The sequence below is a fragment of the Pseudophryne corroboree genome, chromosome 4 (genome assembly GCF_028390025.1).
Source record: "Pseudophryne corroboree isolate aPseCor3 chromosome 4, aPseCor3.hap2, whole genome shotgun sequence".
NCBI lineage: Eukaryota > Metazoa > Chordata > Amphibia > Anura > Myobatrachidae > Pseudophryne > Pseudophryne corroboree.
Genome location: NC_086447.1, coordinates 609862240 through 609887149, shown reverse-complemented (window position 1 = coordinate 609887149; position 24910 = coordinate 609862240). Strand labels below are relative to the sequence as shown.

General features: G+C 42.4%; 1 protein-coding gene across 21 annotated transcripts in view; it reads right to left on the bottom strand.

The window, feature by feature from the left end:
- Window positions 1-24910, bottom strand: part of AFDN (afadin, adherens junction formation factor) — an 866421-nt gene that overhangs the window by 308409 nt on the left and 533102 nt on the right. For all 21 annotated transcript variants that reach the window (XM_063917625.1, XM_063917611.1, XM_063917620.1 and 18 more), the window contains one exon: window positions 24119-24185. In XM_063917625.1, coding sequence (XP_063773695.1) covers window positions 24119-24185 — 67 coding nt within the window. The remainder of the gene's footprint in view (window positions 1-24118; window positions 24186-24910) is intronic.

Sequence of the window (24910 nt, the reverse complement as noted above, 5' to 3'; positions counted from 1 at the left end):
GGCTGGCACAAGTGGAACAAACTGCAGGCTCCAATTTTCAGGATCTTGCTGATTTAAAAGACACGGTAGCTAACCTACAGAAATCTGATACGCAGGTTTGGGCGAAATTAGATGATTTGGAGAATCGCTCGCGCAGATGTAATTTGCGCCTCATAGGCCTGCCTGAGTCCATTCGCGGCCCTGAGTTATACAAATTTCTACGCCACACGTTACCCGAAATTCTGGATAAGCAGGAAGTGTGTGCAGACTTGGTTGTGGAACGTGCTCATAGAACAGGCCCCTCCAGGCCCTCAGGCTCAGGCTCTAGGCCACGCGCAGTCCTCTTTAAGTGCCTAAATTTCCTACATAAGGAAGCGCTGTGGTCTGCATCCCGCCGCCTCAGGGATATCTCGTGGGACGGGAACAAATTATTGCTGTTCCAGGACTATTCCCCGGAATTGACGCGGCTGCGGAAGGCTTTCACTCCTATATGCTCCTCACTGGTGTCGGCCGGTCGTAAATTTGCTCTGCTTTATCCTGCACGTTTAAGGATCTTTGATGGAAACTCCTTTAAAGATTTCTCCACACCTGCAGATGCTGAGAGTTTCCTATCGGAGGGACATAACAGGATGGAAGAAGAAGACAACTAATATATATATTAAATTAGCAGGCCTGGAAGACCTGGCAATTCAGTCTTTTTTGAACTAGGAGTCTAAACACATACTCTGAAGCTGGACTTTTGCCCGGAATCTGTCGTCCCCCCCCCCCCTTCCCCCCTCCTTCCCCTCTCGTCACCCGATGGACGCTGATCCTGCATTTTATACAAAGGGGAAGGAACAACTGCAGGTCTAAGTGCAAGAGCTTCCCCCCCCCCCCTCCCCTCTCGTCACCCGATGGACGCTGATCCTGCATTTTATACAAAGGGGAAGGAACAACTGCAGGTCTAAGTGCAAGAGCTTCCCCCCCCCCCCATCCCTCATGTTGCAGGCCTGAAATCATACATAGGCCCCAAAGAAGTTTAAATTCTTTAATCACTAAATTGGTTGCGGTATTGCATTTATACATCCTATCTGATAGGTGGTTGAGGCTAGGAGCCTAATGTACTCCCTGCTTTATCAATCCGCATTATTCATACTGTGAAGTCCGTATTGGATATCTATGACAGAGACACATGTTAGGTGCTTCTGTTATATGGTTTATTGTTTTTCTGTTTGTCTTGTGTTCCCCCACCCCATCCCCTCCTAATGTGTCTATAAGTTGCATTAATAGGTTACTGTTCCTGTTGGGTACCCGGTATTTCTACCTCCTGATTTCCTTCTGGAAGCCTAATGACGGGCCTTCTCTCTACCAGAAGGATGCTCATTCCTTTAGATTTGGGATTTGATGTCTAGTTTCAAAGTGGCTACGTGGAATGTTGGGGGTATACACTCACCTATAAAGAGGAAGAAAATACTCTTATATCTTAATAAGCTGCGTTTAGACCTGGTTTTCTTGCAGGAGACCCACCTCCTGTCCCCAGAGGCCAAGAAGTTAGGCACGCTAGGTTGGCGGGTGGTGGCCGATGCTCCCTACTCATCAAAAGCCAGAGGGGTTCTGGTTATGGCCAGGCGCTCATTGGGGCTGGAGGTGGTCTCTTCTGTAGTAGACCCGGCAGGCAGGTACCTTATTATAGAAGTAACCATTTGGGAAGCAAAGTATGTGTTGTGTACGGTTTACGCTCCTAACCAATACTCAAAAGCCTTCTTTCGCTCCCTGCTTATTGCCCTATATCCATATGCCACCTCATCTATGATTGTAGGGGGTGACTTTAATGTCATTGCTTCAAAATACATGGATGTTCAATCCTCCACCTCCACCCGCAACCCCCCTAAGATAGGCATCCCGTATATGGAGCAACAACTCCAAATAGTAGATATTTGGAGATTTTTACACCCCACGGATAAAGAGTACACCTGCCTCTCCGCTGCCCATCATTCCCTATCCAGGATCGATTATTTGATGGTCTCTGATTCCTTGGTTATACATGCCCTTGATTCCTCTATTGAACCAATGGCGTTGTCGGACCATTCAGTAGTATGGGCCTCCATGTCCACAAAAGTAGATGTTGGTACCTTTAGGCGCTGGCGCTTTCCTACAGATTTCTCCTCCTCTCTAGAATTTCGTAAGGAACTGGAGTCATATTGGGATGAGTACGCTACCACAAATGCCCCGATGGCACAGGATGACCCTTTGGTTTTCTGGCAGGCCTCTAAAGCGGTCATTAGGGGACGCCTCATTGAGTATGTCTCCCAAAGGAAAAAGTCATTCGCTTCTACTTTTAAGAGCTCCCAACAGCGACTGACTGAGGCCTACCAGAAGTTCAAACAGAATCCCTCCCCGGCCACAAAATCCCAATATCTGGATGCTAAAGTAGCTTTTAACGCGGTTCTGCAGGCGCTGGGGGATAAACACACATTTCATAAGAACCATAGATTTTACCGTTTCGGAAATAAGACAGGCAAATTATTATCCCATTTATTGAAAGGATCTACCTCAAATTCTCTTATCCATCCACTGAAGAGGCTAGATGACACATTGGCTTCTAAATCTAAAGACATAGCGAGAGTTCTGTCAGATTTTTACGCTACTATTTATGAAACTTCCTCCGTTAATGAGGGCTCTAAACAGTCGTTCTGGGATTCTATTTCTCCACCTCAGGTGGATTCATCTCTGACAGAACATCTCTGCTCACTTATAACAGAAGTTGAGGTAGAAAAGGCCATTAAACACCTGAAACCCTTAAAATCCCCAGGGCCGGATGGTTATTCTGGGGAATACTATAAATTACTCTCAGCAAAATTGATTCCCCATCTTACCTCCCTTTTTAATATAATCATAATATCCCATAAAATACCCACATATTTTAATGATGCCTTTATACGGCTCCTACCTAAACCAGGCAAGGATTTACAACTCCCGGGGTCCTATAGACCGATCTCGCTCCTAAATGTAGACTATAAATTGTTTACAAAAATTCTCGCAGACAGACTGAAACCCCTTCTTCCTTCTGTAATCAACCCCGACCAAACAGGATTTATCTCTGGGAGACATTCCACTAGTAATATTCGCAAAATACTGGCGGCGGTGCACTGGCTGGGCCAATCGGGAAATGAAGACCCACATTTTCTCTTCTCGCTAGATGCCGAAAAGGCCTTTGACCTGGTGAGCTGGGATCATTTATACACCACTCTGGAGAGGTTTGGGTTCCCGTCGGGCCTAGCTAGTGTACTGCGGGCCTTGTACTCAAATTCCAGCTCTCGTATCCTATGTAATGGATTTCTCTCGGACCCAGTGCGTTTGGGAAGGGGCACCAGACAAGGATGTCCATTATCACCCCTTTTATTTGCGCTAGCCATAGAGCCTCTTGCTCTGGCGCTGCGGGGGCTCACCTCGTTCTCAGGTATCTCAATTCATGACCAGGAACTTAAATTAAGCCTATTTGCAGATGATATGTTACTCTTTGTATCCCACCCTGAAGTCTCCATCCCAGCCATAATTGAAAAAATTCATGAATTCGGCCTCTTTGCCGGTTATAGAGTAAATACATTAAAATCCGAATTACTCCCTTTAACCCAGTCAGCACTTAATATGTCTTCTCTCCCTCTCATATCCCAGTTCACTGTTACAAAAACTAAATTAAAGTACCTAGGGGTCTATTTACCACCTGATTTAACAAATCTATACAAGCTGAACTATACACCCACACTACAGGCTATCTCTACCCAGCTCAAATCATGGTCAGCGCTCCCTTTATCTTTGCTAGGCCGCGCGGCGGTCCTCAAAAGCATTATTTTCCCAAAGATATCCTACGCGCTCCAGTTGCTGCCCCTTAAAATTTCCAGAGCAGATGCGCATGCCTATGACAAAACATGCACAAAATTCTTGTGGGCAAATAAAAAACCAAGAATAGCATTAGCTAAACTCAAGTTGCGAAAGGAGGAGGGGGCCTTGCGATCCCAGATCTACTTACCTTCTCTAGGGCAGTGGCCTTCCGATATATAAATTACTGGCTTAAGACAAAAACCACATATACGAATTATCAAATTGAACAGGCCTTGGTATCACCTTATGATTTGAGGGCTTTATTGCACGCCCCACTCACTTTGCTTCCTCCACAAGCAAAAAATAATTTGTTATTTTGGGATACTTATGTCGCCTGGAAAATAATAAATAAAGCACTTCACAGGAATTTCACCCGAACGGATTTTATTCCGTTCTGTGGGAATCCTTGCTTTACCCCGCCCATGGAGAATGTAAAATTTGAGGTGTGGCGGTCTAAGGGAATCAGTGGCATTAGAGACGTTTTCGATCCTGGAGGTCTGGTGTATTCATTTTCTGGACTAGTGGAGAGGTATGGTGTGCATCGGTCGGAATTTTTTATGTATCTCCAGGTTAGACATTATGTGCAATCCCTCCCTGACCCATTAATTCAACCAGGAGGTTCTGACTCCCTCACGTCTCTACTCACTCGAACTATCAAGTTGCCCTATAAAACGAAATGGCTATATTGGGACCTTCTTCCTTGTGTTGTGGAGAGGTTATGGAGTCAGATGTTCGAAAGATGGAGGGTAGACCTATCTATGCAAGGGTCTCTAAATGAATTTTTCCGCCCCCTACCAGGTATTTTTAAAGCCCTTCATTCCTCGAACCTACAGGAGATCCATGTGAAATTTTTAAACCGAGCTTATATATCCCCCAGTCAGAGGAGTCATATGGTGCCTTTGGATTCGGGACAATGTCTTAAATGTAGGGCGCCCCATGCAACTTTGATGCATGTATTTTGGAGTTGCCCCAAAATACAGAGGTTTTGGAATAAAATTCTCTCGTATCTAAACAGCAAATTTGAATTGCAACTCCCCCTATTACCTAGGATACTACTAGGTTTACATCTCCCCGATGGGAATTTACTGGCTAAGATCCTCCCTTTGCGCCCTTTCCTCTATGTGTTTCTTACTCTGGCAAAGAAAGCCATTTTGACACAATGGATCCACAGATCCCCCCCCAGGCTAGAACAACTTCTGGGTATGGTAAAGTCGACCTTATATTATGATAGACAATCTGCCATGTATGATGTAGACAAGCATGCTCACCTATTCTATAAGAAGTGGGGACCATTTATAGAAGTTCTAGACCCCATGTTAAGATCACATATCCTAAAATTTTTCGACTCGCTGGAAAGAACGACCCTGAGAGAGATATGCACCCCCCACCACCTTATCCCTGTGAGTCTTGCCACTTCTGAAATCCCATTACAAATCCAAATCGATGGAGCAAATGACTAGAATGTGATATGTCATGAAGCCGCCCAGGCGGGTAACATGTAGCCTGATTCAATATATGCCCCCCCCCCCTTCTTAACCCAATGTCTTTGTCTTGTTGTTTGATTGTTTAGTGTATTAAATATTGGACATGTATATTGTACTATTTCTCCATGGCTAGAAATACCATGCGGCCGCAATTGGTAGTGCTGTGGAGATGATGCCTTGTCAAACTGTTTGTCTATAATTGAAAAATTTGAATAAATACATTTAAAAAAAAAAAAAAAAGAATCACCTAGCACCTAGTTTTTTTCAAGATACAAGGAAAATAGTAGGACCCTCTACAGGGAAATGTACCTGGCTCTCTGAGCATAATGGTCGTTTCCGCTGTGGGAAACCAAGATGTATTACCTGTGGGTTCATTTTACATAGAAGCACAAGCTTCCAATCCTCTTCGATAGGACAGAACTTTACAAATGAGTCTTTTTGTCACGGCGCCGCGGTCTTCATACTTACCTCTCCGGGCACGCTGGGTCTCCGTGCGGCCGTCCTCGCTGGCGGGTCCTTGGCGTCCGGCGCTCCGTCTTGCAGGCCTCCACGTCCGACGTCCTCGGGAGCTGCGGGTGACGTCATCGGCCCGTCCTCCAATCAGGCCCTAGCGGGAAGTTTAAATTCAGACGCCGGGCAGTGCTCCGGCGCCTGAGTATCATCGTTCAAACTGTACCTGTGATCTCCAGTGCTCCGTGCCTCCAGCACATCCGTGCCTCCAAGCACCTCCGTGCCTCCAAGCACTTCCGTGCCTCCAAGCACCTCCGTGCCTCCAAGCACTTCCGTGCCTCCAAGCACCTCCGTGCCTCCAAGCACCTCCGTGCCTCCAAGCACCTCCGTGCCTCCAAGCACTTCCGTGCCTCCAAGCACTTCCGTGCCTCCAAGCACCTCCGTGCCTCCAAGCACCTCCGTGCCTCCAAGCACCTCCGTGCCTCCAGCACCTCCGTGCCTCCAGCACCTCCGTGCCTCTAGCACCTCCGTGCCTCCAAGCACTTCCGTGCCTCCAGCACATCCGTGCCTCCAGCACCTCCGTGCCTCCAGCACCTCCGTGCCTCCAAGCACTTCCGTGCCTCCAGCACATCCGTGCCTCCAGCACATCCGTGCCTCCAAGCACCTCCGTACCTCCAGCACCTCCGTGCCCCCAAGCACCTCCGTGCCTCCAGCACCTCCGTGCCTCCAAGCACCTCCGTGCCTCCAAGCACCTCCGTGCCTCCAAGCACCTCCGTGCCTCCAAGCACCTTCATGATTTACCAGCACCTGTCAAGTTCTCTCTTTCAGGAGACCTTCAGCATCCGCACGTGCCTCCTGTCCGCCGATCAGATCCTGCATGAGGAATACTTACATCCGGCCATCTCTGCTGCGGCCCAGTTGCGGTTCCACTTCCCGGTTATCGGAAGAAACCCCGAGTCCACAACCTCCTCAAACCAGGTCAGTGATAGTATACTCAGGCCCCATGGACCCGGGGAATCGGAACACGGACTCAAGTGCCATCCAGGACCTGGCTTCCCGTGTACAAAGTCAGGAAGCGGCACAAGGTCAGGTGATGCAGTACCTCCAGGAGTTGTCCGGACGTCTGGATCAGATTCAGGCGTCTCTAGCCTCAGTAATTCCGGCACCAGTTCGGTAGCTGCACCACTTGCCACCTCCAGCAATGTCCAACCATCGGCCGGTGCCACTCCGCGCCTTCAGCTGCCTACGCCATCCCGTTACAATGGGAATCCTAAGAATTGTCGTGGTTTCTTAAACCAATGCGAGGTACATTTCGAGCTACTAGCTCACAACTTTCCTACAGACCGGTCCAAGGTAGCATATATTATTTCTCTGCTGGAAGGATCTGCCTTGGACTGGGTGTCTCCATTATGGGAACGTTCTGATTCACTGGTTTCCAATTACTCCGAATTCATCACGTCTTTTCGACGAATTTTTGACGAGCCCGGCAGGATGACCTCGGCCTCTTCTGACTTACTCCGCATCCGTCAAGGCTCCCGATCCGTGGGTCAGTATGTGGTTCATTTCCAAACCATTGCCTCTGAACTTCGTTGGAATAATGAGGCTCTGAGAGCTGCTTTCTGGAACGGTCTTTCTGATCGCCTGAAGGACGAGTTGGTCACTCGAGAGCTTCCGGGTTCTTTAGAGGAATTGATCTCCCTCTGTGTCAAGGTAGATCTCCGGATGCAGGAACGTGGAGAACGTAGTCGATCGGATCGTTCTAGGTTCCGGCTTCCTCCTGCAAGGCAAGCGGTGGGTCCAAGTCCAGACGAACCCATGCAGATTAACCGATCCGGATTGTCCCCGGAGGAGCGGCAACGTCGTCATGAGGGTAAGCTCTGCCTGTACTGCGGAGCTGCGGGTCACTTCATCAAGTCCTGCAAATCCCGTCCGGGAAACGAGAAGGCCTAGCTTGTGTCGGAGGAGTTAAGTTGGGGGTTACGACCAAATCTTCTCCCACTTCGGACTGTTTGCTTCCTGTAACGTTAATCACCAAGGCCACTTCCAAGTCTTTTGAAGCCCTGTTGGACTCTGGAGCTGCGGGGAATTTCGTTTCTTCCCTCTGTGTTCAAAGCCTGAATTTGGAAGTACGGTCCATCGAACGGCCTATTTCCTTGACAGCCATCAATGGTACTAGGATATCCAAGGGTATCATAACAGAACGCACGGTTCCAGTTAAACTACAGGTCGGGGCTCTACATCAAGAATACTTGGAGTTCCTGGTGATCCCGGAAATGCATTACGATCTGGTTCTCGGAATACCTTGGCTCAAAAGTCACAATCCCCATATCGATTGGAAGACCGCACAGATTCGGTCTTGGGGTTCTTTTTGTCACGTTAACTGTCTCACCCCTGTTTGTCCGCTTCGTGTTTCTTCTAAGGCGGAGGAGGAACCTATTCCAGAGGCATACCAAGAATTTAGAAATGTGTTTTCGGAACAAGCAGCCGACCAGTTACCACCCCATAGAGCTTGGGACTGCCCCATTGACCTTATCCCTGGAAAAATGCCGCCTCGGGGTCGCATTTATCCTCTGTCTCTCCCAGAGACACAGGCTATGTCTCACTATATCAAAACCAATCTTCACAAGGGATTCATCCGCCCCTCTACTTCCCCGGCTGGAGCGGGCTTTTTCTTCGTGAAAAAAAAGGACGGAGGGTTAAGACCATGTATCGACTACCGCGGCTTAAATGATATTACCATCAAAAATAAATACCCCTTGCCTCTAATCACAGAGTTATTTGATAGAGTTCGTGGTGCCCATGTTTTTTCCAAGCTCGATTTGAGGGGGGCCTATAACCTTATACGCATCAGAGAGGGAGATGAATGGAAGACCGCCTTCAATACCCGGGATGGGCATTATGAGTACCTGGTGATGCCGTTCGGTCTTAGCAATGCTCCTGCTGTCTTCCAGGGATTCGTCAACGAAATATTCCGAGACATGTTATACTTAAGTGTCGTGGTGTATTTGGATGACATCCTGATTTTTTCAAAAGACTTTGCTGAACACAGATTACTAGTCAAAGAGGTACTCCGCCGTCTACGTGAGAATCATCTCTATGCCAAGATGTCCAAGTGTACTTTTGAAGTAACATCAATACCGTTCCTCGGTTATATTATCTCGGGGAAGGAGCTTCGCATGGATCCGGAGAAACTCTCTGCCATTCGGGACTGGGCACAGCCACTCTCCTTGAAAGCAATACAAAGGTTCCTGGGTTTTGCGAACTATTATAGAAAGTTCATTAGAGGTTTCTCCACCATTGTTGCACCGATTACCGCCCTAACGAGAAAGGGTTCCAACCCGGGGTTGTGGTCTCCCGAAGCCATAGAGGCCTTTTCCCACTTGAAATCAGCTTTTATGTCCGCTCCAGTACTCCAACAACCAAATTTCGAGGAACCTTTCTTCCTAGAAGTCGACGCATCCTCGGTCGGAGTTGGGGCCGTTCTCTCTCAGTATGCCTCAGATAAGAAATTACATCCGTGCGGCTTTCACTCTCGTAAATTCTCTCCAGCTGAACGGAATTACACTATTGGAGACCAGGAACTCTTGGCGATTAAATCTGCCTTGGAAGAGTGGAGATATCTCTTAGAGGGGGCCAAACATGTGACTACCATTTACACTGATCACAAAAATTTGTTGTATATCAAAACCGCACAGTGTTTGAATCCTCGCCAAGCTAGATGGGCACTCTTCTTCACTCGATTTTTTTTCATTATCAAATACCGAGCCGGGACTTTCAATACCAAAGCGGATGCACTGTCCCGTTCACAAACTCCCACAGATGATGAGGATTCCTTTGAACGGAGTTTAATTTTAAATCCAATTTCTGTCTCTGCTGCCTCGACTACTCCAGGTCCTCTTCCTGGAAGAATGTCCGTACCGGTCAAATTCCGGTCGAGGATACTTCAGTGGGCCCATATCTCCAAATTCTCCGGTCATCCCGGCGCCCAGAAGATGTACAAGTTTCTGCAAAGATCTTACTGGTGGGACTCCATGAGGAAGGATGTACAGGATTACGTTAATTCCTGTCCCCAGTGTACACAGCATAAATCTCCCCGTTTACCTCCTGCTGGGTTGCTTCGTCCTCTGTCCATTCCTATGAAACCCTGGACTCATATTTCCATGGACTTCATCACGGACTTGCCCCATTCCAAGGGTTGCAACACCGTTTGGGTAATCGTCGACCGTTTTTCGAAGATGGCACACTTCGTTCCTTTGACTGGTCTACCAACAGCCCCGAAACTAGCTCTACTGTTCATCCAAGAACATTTTCGGTTGCATGGGTTGCATCAGGAAATAGTCTCTGATCGTGGGGTACAGTTCACCGCAAGGTTTTGGAAAGCCCTCTGTTCGACTCTACAGATTAAACTTAAGTTTTCCTCCGCTTATCATCCCCAAACGAATGGACAAACGGAACGAGTCAATCAAGATCTAGAGACTTTCCTCCGTCTTTATCTCTCCCCTTCACAGGACAACTGGGTGGAGTTGTTACCTTGGGCAGAGTTTGCCCATAATCATTTGTTTCATTCTTCCACTGGTGAATCTCCATTTTTCATCAACTATGGGTTCCATCCAAGTGTTCCAGAATTACTAAGCCTTCCGATGGAAGAGGTTCCAGCCGTAACGTCCACTCTACTACACTTCAGACAAATTTGGAGTAAGGTTCATGCTAATCTTAAGAAGGTTTCAGTCCGGTACAAGTTCTTTGCGGATAAGAAACGGCGAGCCGCTCCACAATACAAGGTTGGCGACAGGGTATGGCTGTCCACACGTAATCTCCGGTTGAAGGTGCCCACCATGAAGTTTGCTCCAAGATTCATCGGTCCTTACCCTGTGCTACAAGTCATGAATCCTGTGGTCTGCAAGCTGGGTTTACCTTCACACCTACGTATACCGAAAGCCTTCCATGTTTCTCTTCTTCGTCCTCTCGTCCTTAATCGTTTCCATTCAAAGACCTCTAGCCCCACCTCAGTGGAGACTGAAGAAGGAACAGACTTCGAGATCAAAAATATTCTAGACTCGCGTTACCTTCACAAGAATCTGCAATATCTGGTGGAATGGAAAGGATATGGTCCTGAGGAGAGAAGTTGGATAAAGGCTTCTGAGGTCTCGGCTCCTCGACTAGTCCGGATCTTCCATGCTAGATATCCTACGAAGCCGGGAAAGTGTCCAGGGGCCACTCCTAGAGGAGGGGGTCCTGTCACGGCGCCGCGGTCTTCATACTTACCTCTCCGGGCGCGCTGGGTCTCCGTGCGGCCGTCCTCGCTGGCGGGTCCCCGGCGTCCGGCGCTCCGTCTAGCAGGCCTCCACGCCCGACGTCCTCGGGAGCTGCGGGTGACGTCATCGGCCCATCCTCCAATCAGGCCCTGGCGGGAAGTTTAAATTCAGACGCCGGGCAGTGCTCCGGCGCCTGAGTATCATCGTTCAAACTGTACCTGTGATCTCCAGTGCTCCGTGCCTCCAGCACATCCGTGCCTCCAAGCACTTCCGTGCCTCCAAGCACCTCCGTGCCTCCAAGCACCTCCGTGCCTCCAAGCACCTCCGTGCCTCCAAGCACTTCCGTGCCTCCAGCACCTCCGTGCCTCCAAGCACCTCCGTGCCTCCAGCACTTCCGTGCCTCCAAGCACATCCGTGCCTCCAAGCACATCCGTGCCTCCAAGCTCCTCCGTGCCTCCAGCACCTCCGTGCCTCCAAGCACCTCCGTGCCCCCAAGCACCTCCGTGCCCCCAAGCACCTCCGTGCCCCCAAGCACCTCCGTGCCCCCAAGCACCTCCGTGCCCCCAAGCACCTCCGTGCCTCCAGCACCTCCGTGCCTCCAAGCACCTTCGTACCTCCGTGCCTCCCAGCACCTTCGTGATTTACCAGCACCTGTCAAGTTCTCTCTTTCAGGAGACCTTCAGCATCCGCACGTGCCTCCTGTCCGCCGATCAGATCCTGCATGAGGAAGACTTACATCCGGCCATCTCTGCTACGGCCTAGTTGCGGTTCCACTTCCGGGTTATCGGAAGAAACCCCGAGTCCACAACCTCCTCAAACCAGGTCAGTGATACTTTTATTAATTGCCAAAAAACTTTTTTAATATACCTACTCAGTTGTGAGTGTGGTAAGCAGTGTGTGGGTACCACAAGGAGCCTCAATATCAGATTTCTTGATCATAGAAGAAACATACTCAAAAAGAACATGAATCATAGTGTCTGTTGCAGGAATATGAGGGTAATACGAGTGGTTTAAAAATACAGGGCACTGAATCTATTGCACCTACACCAAGAAGCGGTGATAGATTTAGTAAACTCTGTACCAGAGACACATTCTGGATCTTCACTTTGAGAACGTTAATTCCAGATGGCCTCAATGAAAATATTGAACTTAATAATGTCAGATGAGACTTCTATTCCAGTTGTTTAGTAGCAGATAAAGCTGCAACCAGGTGTCTTCCTCATGTGTATTTGGTGTCTTTTTTATTAGGGTTTTTGAATTACTAAATCTTTATAATGTCCTCTTTCGGGTGCTATTATCGCACCTATTTTGGGATACTATATCTATGTTAGTTTAAGGGACAATATTATGGTACTCTAGTTGGGTTTTGAGCAATTCAATAGGCCATTATATTATTAGATTCTATTTTTTCTGGTCGAAATTCAGAACGGCAATGTATGAAGCGAGTGGAAGTATAATAATAATACCAATATAATTACTCTTGAGATAAGAGCCATACATTTATAAACAAAGGTCAAAATTTGACATGATTAAGAATAAAAATAAAAAATCAATAAAATAAATAAATAACCTTGAGACATGTGACTCGAACCCGGATCCCTGCCTATGATGGCTGGCATCCTTCACCACTAGGCTATTGGCACTGCCTATCTCTCTGTGTATCCAGGTCTTAATGTTGTCTGCTTGTCTATACCATAGAAATTATTTTTTTATGTATTGTGATTGATACTTAGGGTGTATTTATTTAGAGATATTGGAAGTTTATTTATGTAATGTAGCACCATTCTGCTAGGTTTTAAGATAGACTGTGTTTGTATTTTAATTGTAACTTTAAAGGTTGACACATACGCTGCTTATAATGCTGACATTTGCAGGTGTTGTGCTAATAACGTTACAGATGTGAATATTACCTGTTTCACTTTTGATTGGTTCCTATGGGTTTAAGTAACTGCCTAGTGCAGCAGGAGGCAGATCCTCTGACGCAACCGCCGCTGCATTTGTGCGGAGAAATGCGTTAGAAGCACTACATTTAACCCAGCGGACAAAGTTTGCACCGGGATCGTTCTTCTGACAAGCCAAGCCAGCGCACCTGTCATCCTATGCATGCTGTGATCAGGAGAAGGAGCGTAATACAAACGGCGGCAAAGGAACATTAGGATCCGGTAGGAGTGACCCACATATGCTCTCTCTCAATACAGCTTTCTGGACATTCAACTAAAAACACAGGGCACAGGTGGAGCAAAGCGCTGTAGCACCATTGAAGAACTGCAGCGTCCTCCTTCTGCCCCAGCCGTGAGCAATATTTATACACTACAAACGGAGGAGACAGCTAGAGTGGCTGTTAATGTCCATTCATAAATCTTCGTTCTACCTCCACACATTTTTGCTGCATCAAAGGACACAATTAAAGGGCCGAGCATAATTGTGGATTCACTATCACTCTGGACATAATTTATAATTATTGTTTTGCACCTGCTAAAGACTTCATATCATTGAAGTTACCACAAAGGATGATTCAAGGCAATTTTAATTAAAGTGCAATATAACAGGTCACCCAGAGACATTAGTGTGTGTGTGCTATAATATCGCATGTTATATGGGTCAACTTTTATATTTTTTTTGTTGTGTTGCTTTTACTGGTTATATCCTTATAGGTGCAATTTAATAAATTATTCATTTAACCATTCTTAGCGCTCCTTTGATATTTTCAATATCCTATTTCTGTTTTAATTTCTTGGCACTACAGTGGTGCCATTAGGAGCTGCTTAATAAATTGGAGGATTATAAGTAACCGAGCAGAATAGGTGATTATACTAAGCGTCAGGGATTTGTGCTTGTGCTTGTTTTCTGTTTGCTGTAAGCCTTTCCTTAATCTTTACCCTGAAAGCTGAAAAACTTGGGTTTAGTCTTATATGTAATAGGGAACTTCACCTTTTTGGAGACTGCTTCAAACATAAGAATACTATCTAATTCTGTATCATACAGAATGTTTCCAACAAAAGACAAAGATTCCAGAACCTTCTTGGATTCTGAGTCAGTCTTCCATGCACGTAGCCAAATAGCTCTGCGAGCTGCTACTGAGGAAGCTACTGCCTGAGAAGCTACTGTACCCATATCCAGGGAAGCTTCTTCCATAAAAGCTGCTGCCTGCTTTATACATGCAATATGGGATAACTGTACATCTACATGCGCATCTACTTTGGGAAGAACCTCCCTTTTTAAACAGTCCACAGTAGGAAAAGGATAAAAAGAAGCCCACTTTTTGGGAATCTTAAAATTTCTTACTGGGTGTAACCCAAGTCTCCTGCATGATTTTCTTCAGCTGCTCTTAATTAGGAAACTCGGATTCAGAATGGGAAGATTCAGCTTCATCACCTGAAGTACCCTCTGATTCAGAAAATCAAGTAGGCATAGATGACGAAGCGCCCTGTCTATCTGATGTTTCCTCCCTGGGCCTATCAGCTAAATTTTGCTGAAAATGCCGGCCGAAAGCAGACATTTTTTTAAAGGGGCAATCATGTACAAGGCATACCACATGGCCACTGAACTCGGACTTCATTACAACCCGCCCAACATGTATTAAGGACAGTAAAATCTTCAACTGATTTGCCAGAACTACCTGAAAAAACACAAGCTCTAGTTTTACTTTAGACTTGTTTTCAGACTATCCAAATAACTTCCCTCATGAAAGCTCAGCCATGATTCTATTTCCTCTGCTGATCCCTAGTCATGGGTGTTGCTAACAGATTACAACAGTCAGTTCATCTATCAACCCCCCCCCCCCACTGTCTGAAGCATACATAGGTTACATCTGTAATGCTTCAACTGTCATTATAAACATATATTTACCAATCAACTCAGTTTACGCTATATGCAATTCTTCCTTCCTCCTTTACTCAGCAGAATCCAAATTGTACAACCAACAGATCCTCAATATCACTGCTGTCACCATATATGTGACAGTTTGGCTTAAGCCAGATTTAAGATGCAAACAAGGCTGTATTGGTACATTTTGTACGACAATTATTAATGTAAGTTGTACATTAATAAACAAATTTTACCATATGCAATATGAGATACAATAATATATATACAATATGAGCAGCTGGATTCACTGAAGGGAACACCACTCCACAAACAGTAAACAAACACAATAAAGGTACCCTTGGAGAGGCTGTAACCCCTGCTTGGGAAAATTTTTTAAAGGCCTGTACTAAAATACACCTCATTCGGGTTATTAAATCCGCTAAAGAAACCTTTATGAGTACATTTATTACATACACGAGTGAAATCCTTGCTAATATTTAGGGCCAAATGAAGATTTACATTTTATGTATTTGTTTTCTTTATTGCATATACCATCTGAAAACTCCAGGATATCTATGCCATCGTTCTGACAGACTATTCTGGGGACCACAAAATGAATTGTGACTATTCCCATGTATTGTATTATAGCCGACAATACAGCTTTAGTCTTGCATTTGATAAAGATGGAAACCATCTTTGTTCATAGACTCCATATTGCTAAGCTGTTTATAATTGTTTATCAGATCAGAGTTGATATAGGAAAGAACTGCAAGGCGTTGTACTTTGAGTGAACCATATTGAAACCTTCTTATGATCTATTTTTATTACTTTTCTGAGTAAAATATAAATGTCAGCAGCTAGACATATATGCTTCACAGGTGTCCAGTAGTTTGCGGTAAGGGAGGTGTGAAAACGTAACTAGACATAGCATGTCTCACATTTAGCAAAATTCCCCTAACTAACCCATTTAAAAGCACATACAGTATAAAAAATATAGGCGTTGGCAATATATTACGTATAAGATAAGAGTTTTATTAGCCAATAGGATTAAGCTTCGTGTCAGGAATCGACGACACCATATGTTAATTTGTATCCTTTATAATATGCTGTTTCCAGGAAATAAAATCTGCTTCTGCATCTGTTTCTGCTATTTCCTACTTCACTTTATTTAGTAGCTGCAGCCATGAATGAACCTGATACTGACCGATTGAGTGTGTGCTTGAGCTTGGATCAGCGAGGGGTGCCCTGTCCTGGGGTTACCTTTATCAATATGGAGGTTTCCAGCGAGATCCTCATCACCTGTTGAGCAACGAACGGCTGGGTGGATGGTTGCTGGACTGAGACTCACAAAAACCATGCGCATGGGACGTAGAGATATTTTATCTCCAGACTATCATTCCTTTAACTATCCATCTATTCAGTTGTCAGACAGGGATCGGGAATTGTGCACAACGATCACTCACTAATCAGGTACATTTTTTTCATTTTCCTTCTATTCTCTTATATGTGCTTATATGTGTTATAAAGGCGTAAGAATGTATGAATGTGGAAGTAAATGAATTCTGAATATTTAGAGTGTGTCTGCATATAACCAACTGATGGTTTACTAAACGTTGCTGCGACCACTGTCTTGTTTTGTCTTATATTGAGAATTAGAACTTATGTTAAGTTTGTGTTACTGCAGTCTATATGTGTAGGATATTATAGAAAGACTTTAAAAAAAATAAGTCAGAGTTATGAAACAGACATGTCCCCTTTGTAAGTGTGTAGTACTCTTAGTAAAGGCACACCACGATCAGAAATGTTATTTACATTATATTTGTAATCCAGGAGAAACACCCTTATTCTCTGAACCGTGGGAAGAGGGGTTTAACATTTTTGTACCAATAGGTTGTAATTTTATTCTTAAAGTAAGAAATATTGGAAAGGATTGGTCAGATATACTGTCTGAATTGGAAGGTTCAGAACAATATATTGTTCATAACATAAAAGTCTAAATTGTACTCACAGTAGAATATTATTGCATCTGACTTGCATAGTTTGGTTGTATTATACAGTACGTCCTGTCGCTTTAAAAATTATAGCGTACAGAGTTTAAGAAAAAAAAAAAAACAGGAACGGAAGCAGTTTAAAAAAAAAAAATTCTCTCTCTTCCGTGAGCTGTAACCACAGACTAGTGCGAGCAGTGAATGCAAGTAAAATTTCCTGTCAGGATTGTGTCTGCATAGTTATCATACATAAGTTAGGAAAAGGATATTCATTTATTTTAAAAGCCATAGTGTATACCGCAGAAGAAGGGGTTTGGGAAAAATTGGTTACAGATCACCTCTGTTCTCGGCAATTTTCCTCACAGTTATATCTCTGAGGATCCGTTAGATCCAGGTTACTGATATTTTCCGGATTTTATTGAATACTTACTGGCCATAAGTATTGGGAAATACAAATACTTATCCTTCGGATGAAGCACCTCGGAGTGCCATGGACATTATGAAGAATGTACATGGTGAGCAATGCTTGAAGGGTATGAGACGATTGTTTCAATGGGCAAAAGTGACTAGTAATGGCACTAGACCCGGATAGGTTGAAACAAATTATAGTAACCTATGGGAGATATGTGAAGGATAATAATCTGGAACAGAGTCTTGATTTGTGGATTAAAACAGGTAAATTACTTCAGTATAAGAAAAAGTTAGAAGAGTTAGGACAAACTCAAGAACAAATGGCTCTAATTAATATGGATGATTTTAAAGATGCAGACATATCTTGACAGGAAACAATGATACATAGAGGTCCCAAGAAAACCAAAGGGTATCCTTACTGGGCATGTCCAAATTGTGGACATTGTAAACCCACTAGATGACACAATATGCCCAGTTTGTCAGACACCCTGGTGTTATAAATGTAAACCCTGTAAAGAACCAAATGTTAAAAAATCTGTTAAATCTAAAAAGTTAATCAGTTAATGGTTGCCAGTGTTAAAAAATAAAATAAAAGACCTAATAATTATACCTGAAGATGTGCATGCCCCAGACTCATACATTGGTAGACTAAAAATTGTACAGCATGTAATGTCAAGAGACCAAAAATGTCTCCTAAGAAAAATGTATGTATGGTCTCAAGTTTGGCATCTGCACCTCCAGTGTATAATTTACTTAAGGATTGGGTCCCTGCGGACTATATCCGGTGTGCACATAAGATGCTGTCACACCTGGTGTAGCTGCTGACGGACCTAATCCAGTGCGCCAAGAGTTGCGCTGAACCATTGAATGATGTAAAAAATTCAGAACTGTTAACATAACAGTTACAGAACTCCCTGATGTTAAACAACAATTTATGGAGTTCATTAGACATGTAAAAAAAGTAAAAATAATTTAAACCTAAAAATAGAATCCAAAAAGGGTTATAAGTTTTCTGGATCCTGCTTAGTGATGGACAATTGGACTCAGGTGGCATGGAAATGCAAACATAAAACCAGCTGGTGAAGTAATCTATTATTTACTTCTTTTTGCCTTCCCATGTGGGCTGGTCTGGTCCGTCATTAGGTAAAACTGGGGTCCAAAAGTCTCAGTTTCAGGCTGCTTTTGTCTCTGAAACTGCATGCTTATCAATTTGTGTAAAGAGATTATTCATAAATTGTAATCAGTGTATTTGCACTTTTCTGTCATTTTGTGCCACAGAATAGCAAAATTAGATTGGTAAATATGTATTGAATCAGTGGCTACAAATGACTTATAGACTTCAATGGAAGTGTGTAATATAATGTATTATGTAAGTTCTAATGGTTTATCATTAAACTCCAGTTAACCCCTGTTCGGAGTTGGGAGAGTGCTGGCTCACTCTCAGTGTTTTATTTGTGTGTGTAAAATAGTATTCTCTTAATACAGGTTGAGTATCCCATATCCATATATTCCGAAATACGGAATATTCCGAAATACGGAATTTTTTGAGTGAGAGTGAGATAGTGAAACTTTGTTTTCTGATGGCTCAATGTACACAAACTTTGTTTAATACACAGAGTTATTAAAAATATTGGATTAAATTACCTTCAGGCTATGTGTATAAGGTGTATATGAAACATAAATGAATTGTGTGAATGTACACACACTTTGTTTAATGCACAAAGTTATTAAAAATAATGGCTAAAATGACCTTCAGGCTGTGTGTATAAGGTGTATATGAAACATAAATGCATTCTGTGCTTAGACTTAGGTCCCATCGCCATGATATCTCATTATGGTATGCAATTATTCCAAAATACGGAAAAATCCGATATCCAAAATACCTCTGGTCCCAAGCATTTTGGATAAGGGAGACTCAACCTGTATAAAGTTTTGGATAAGTATAATAAAATGTGTTGTGGCCAAATAAATATTGCCCCAGCCAATAGCAAAGGGCTGTCATAAGACTAAAAATATGACATGTATTTGCATTAAACAGATCTCCACAGTAAAATTAATATTTCTGTGTCTAAAACCGTAACAGTTCATAGGTAGATAATTAGAAACATGTTACAGATGTAAAAAAAATATTTTCTTTAATGTACAGTTCAATACTGTTCCAGTTACAGTGTGTAATGAAATGCCAGAGAATCAGGAAGTGTTTGGGTAACTATTACAAGGGGTGGGGCCAAGTGATGAGGTAAACTAGGTATGAGAAGTGGGCAGAACTGTAGTCATAGTCCATACCCCTAAGATAGAAGTCTGCCCTCATGATACAATTACATTTACATGGTATAAAATCAAAATTGTAACTGTAAACTGTAATAATGTATAAATAAATACCTCTGAAATATGTTAGGTGAACATACATTAACATTGCATCACTGTTAATGCTTGGCATATAACAGTAAAGGAGGGAGGTTTATTTTAGAAATATCTCTATGACGCACCTTACAACAGCTTAAGTCATTTCTAAAATTAATCATCTATTGTACAAAATACATTCCAAGGGCATCACAGAAAACTAAGTTTTATATGATGCCATCAAAAGAACAACAAGTGTAAGGTATTTTTAAATAAAACCCAAATGTCAAGACTTATTGCTATTCATATATTAAAAAAAGAAATGTAGGGTACATAGAAATAAGTTACAATATGCACCAGACAAAGTACAATTTCTGGTACACTGCATTTCTGCTTATAGTAAGCATATCACTACAAAAAGGAGGAAAATTATTTCAGAAGTTAAACCTCCTCAAACATGTAAACAACTTATATCCTTTTAGGACTGATCACTTATTGCAAAGAGTGAATTGTAGGCGCATCACAAAAACTACTAGTGTTATATGATGCCCTAAAGGGACAAAATGCACAAGGTGCATTACTCATAACACAAGAACAGCTAAATGCTTTTTGTCAGCTAAAAACAAACATAATATCAGCACCAGCACTGGGACTTCCTGATTATGCAAGGCCTTTCAATTTGTTTTGTTGTGAAATTTCAGGTCATAAAAAAAAAAAATATTAACGCAGGTACATGGTGACAAACAGCGACCCCTAGCGTATTACTCAGTACAGTTAGACCCAGTCATACGGGCAGCACCAACATGTGTCAAGTCAGTAGCAGCAGCAGCATTATTGTTAGACAAAGCTGCTGATATTGTTCTGGGTCATCCCTTAACTGTACAGGTGCCTCACTCAGTGACTAAAATTCTGAACCAAGCGCAGACTAAACATTTATCTGCTGCTAGACTAACCAAATATGAAGTAGCATTGCTTACACCATCCAATGTCACTATCAAACGTTGTACTTCTTTGAACCCAGCTACATTATTGCCGCTGGTTTCAAAAGAGGGGAATGGTGCGAGTGATGATGAAATGACAGGCACAGAAAACCAATCAAATTTTTAAATTTCTATACACGATCAAGAACATGATTGTATAGAGTTAATGACCCTTGAAGCCGCAAGTACACCAGACATACAGGAACATCCTCTACTAAATGCAGATTTACATTTATTTGTGGATGGCTCCAGGTACTATGTGGATGGGGAACCGCATACAGGTTATGACTATGTGGTTATCTGGAAGAGCAGAGATTTCATAGGCTCTTCAGGAAAACCAATAAAATATGCAGACTGTATTAGGGCATTATTTGCTGCCTTTCAATTGCCAAAGAAATTAGCAGTTATAAAGGTCAAAGCGCACACTAAAGAGAATACTGCAGAGGTCAGAGGAAACGCTCTAGTTGATCAGGCTGCAAAAGCTGCAGCAGTCCAGCCTCTGCCAGACACTCAGGTGATGATAACTGTCACACCAGAGTCAGTAGACTTACAGTTATTGTGCAAATTACAAGCACAGACCTTAGGCAAGGAGAAAAAGGATTGGGAAAAATTAGGTGGACGAATACACGGTGACAGGTGGATGGTGGAGAACCGTATCTGTTTACCACGCTCACTTACCCCAGTCTTAGCACAAATATTGCATAAAAAAACTCACCAATCAAGAGATGCAATGGTGAGGATTCTGAACCAGCATTGGGTGGCACCAGGTTTCACACAGGCAACACAGGCTTATATTGCAGGGTGTGTAACTTGTGCTTTACACAACCCAGGAAAGGTTGTGAAGGTACCAGCAAAAAGTACCCCGCAAACCTGCTACCCCTTTCAGCGATTACAAATAGACTTTATCCAGTTACCTAAATGTTCTGGGTATAAAAATGTACTTGTGTGCAAAGACCTATTCTCAAATTGGGTTGAAGCTTGGCATTGTAAAGCAGCAAACGCCAAAAACAGTTGCAAAGAAGTTAATGCAAGAAGTAATATGTAGATATGGAGTACCTTAAGTTATTGAAAGCAACAGAGGTACCCATTTCACAGGAAAAGTATTAGGCAAAATTCTGTCAGATTTAGGTGTTACTCAGGCCTTTTACACTCCCTGTAGGCAAAGTAGTAAACATGTAGAAAAACGTATCTATTACCTTAAAACTAAAGCTATAAAAATAAGTTACAGAAACAGGCAAAACATGGCTAGAAGGTTTACTCATTGCTTTGTTCTCACAAATACTTCAAGTGAAAAGCATAGGTTAAAACCATATGAAATCTTATTTTGGTATTGTTGCTAGGACAGTATGCTATTTTCCACAGCAACTGCAACATGAACATGGTAACTTAACTTATTATGTAATGCATATACAACAGCAACTAACCAAATTGCACGGCAAAGTTTTTAATTCTATTCCAGACACCAACTGTTTCCAAGACTCACATGAACTAAAGCAAGGTGATTGGGTGGTCACTAAGAAAGAGAAAGTCTCTTGCACCCAGATTCAAAGGACCGTTTTAAGTTCTGTTGACTATCGCCACTTCAGTCACATTGAGTGGAAGAGACTCATGAATAGACGCATCTCATTGCAAGAAAGTGACAAAGGAAGTATTATCCAATCACGATACATAATAAAAATATATAGATACAATTTAATAGGCCCCAGGCCATATAAGGGTCTGGGGATGTATAATGTGTAACTTAGTTCTTCTTGTTAGCATGATTATTCTTATATAAACAGTAATGATTGAACCTTACTTATATAAGGAGTCAAGTAATAGTGCAATAATCAGTAACTATGCCAAAAATAACAGAACAAAAGGGAATACACATAGGATGTCAACAATTACCCAGGTAAAGACAAATAGGCATAAATGATGCTAGTCATTAAATGTAAAACAGGACCAATATAAACAGTTGTCACCAATTGTTTACTGTATCTGCAGGCTAGTATGTCACTTTGCAGACCATCTATGAAGTAAAATGTTGTACTTATTTAATAAATTATACAAGCCCAGAAGATATTATTGATGAAAAAATAAATAAAGTAATACAGTTGAAAAATCAGTTCGCTACTAATCATAATTATACCAGTGTATTTCCAGATTCTTTCTTTTCTTGGTTTTATAAACACTATACAACCAATTGCTTTTCAGAAATATTATCTATTGTTGCTAAGGAACTTGTTTTGCTATTAATTGCATATGTTAAGGCTTATTATGTGGATACTGACACTAAAATGTTTTTCTACCTAAGGCATTGCTGAAACTGCTAAACCGCAACCAATTTATATGAAACTTATTGGAGGAACTATAATATACAATTCCACATTCTTCTACTGTGAAACCTGCCATACCAGATACACAGAAGCTTCCAGCTGTCCCTACTGTTATGATGACGTAATCTAATGAACTTTACTGTCGCAATATTAAGTCAAAAAGACTTTCAAGGACTATGAACATTATGATGATTCTATCTTCAGAAGATACCTCTGATTTATGAACTCTTATAATAATTTAAAAGTTAGGGATAAGAGAATAGGGAACATTGATTCTGCATAAGTATAGGGGTGTTGAATGGATTAGCCCATGTCTCGAGTGCCCTTAAGGCACACTTGATGTGAAAGTAGGTGTCCCTAAAGAATCAATGGCCAGGTAAAGGAAGGGTAGAATAGAGGTAAAAATTGTAAACAAAGAGGGGAAATTGATAAAGATGGAAACCATCTTTGTTCATAGACTCCATATTGCTAAGCTGTTTATAATTGTTTATCAGATCAGAGTTGATATAGGAAAGAACTGCAAGGCGTTGCACTTTGAGTGAACCATATTGAAACCTTCTTATGATCTATTTTTATTACTTTTCTGAGTAAAATATAAATGTCAGCAGCTAGACATATATGCTTCACAGGTGTCCAGTAGTTTGCGGTAAGGGAGGTGTGAAAACGTAACTAGACATAGCATGTCTCACATTTAGCAAAATTCCCCTAACTAACCCATTTAAAAGCACATACAGTATAAAAAATATAGGCATTGGCAAATATATTACGTATAAGATAAGAGTTTTATTAGCCAATAGGATTAAGCTTCGTGTCAGGAATCGACGACACCATATGTTAATTTGTATCCTTTATAATATGCTGTTTCCAGGAAATAAAATCTGCTTCTGCATCTGCTTCTGTTTCTGCTATTTCCTACTTCACTTTATTTAACTGATAACTGGCTGCAGCCATGAATGAACCTGATACTGACCGATTGAGTGTGTGCTTGAGCTTGGATCAGCGAGGGGTGCCCTGTCCTGGGGTTATCTTTATCACATTTTATATTAAATATTCTGTAAGGAACTGGTGAGCCACAATGGCTTCTAGAAAGTTGCTAATTATTTATTTGAAGACATCACAGCAGACAAACCTACTTAAGGTGGTAGGATATCACAATTCTACATACATGCCAACGGTAGCAAAAAATGAGTAATTACAACAATGTTACTTTTAAGATAATACAATAAAAACAAAACAAAATACCTTGTTTGATTGAAGTGATGATCCACTAAGGACATCTCCTTCCAGCCCAAATGTTGTCTCCTGAACTCTAAAGTTAAGCAACAAAATTGATAGTTGAATCAGTAATAGAGAAAAGATAAAATAAAGAACAAAATGCAATTGATTTCAATTACCTTCAGCACTTAGTCACAGATGTATTAGTAGCAGTATTCAATGTTTCATTTCATAAAAATTATAGACCACAGAAACCACAAGGTGAACAGACAATCCAAAACAATATTGAATTAATCAGTTACTCAAGTGCATAACTCTTTACAACTAGGATCAAAAACAAAACTGAAATACCTTATTTTACAACTACATATAATTGATGATTATCCTAGCCTCCATATATAAAATGTAGGGTTACTCTTAGTCCTTTTTTTAGATTAATTACTTTCTGTGGCATACAAAAAAATGACATGATTTTCATCTTTTGCAAGCTAAACTGTTTTACATAATAAAATCATAAATCTCACTGGCTGTCACGATTGGCAGGCCGATTCTTCAGATAAGTCAATCTGGTAATCGCCACCAGTGACTTATGGGTTACTTCTTACACAGTAATTGCCACCACCAAAGGCATTTGGGGAAATAGCGCTTCCCACAGTGGTGCTTTCATTTCCACTCACAGTATAACCATAAAAATCAGTAGCATGGGCCTTACAAGGTCGTAGGTAAAGAACTCAAGAGGAAAAAACAAGAAATTAAGTTTTTAAAGAATAAGAATACTACAGAGCTACAGTAACAAAACAGATTACAAAGTATATTTGA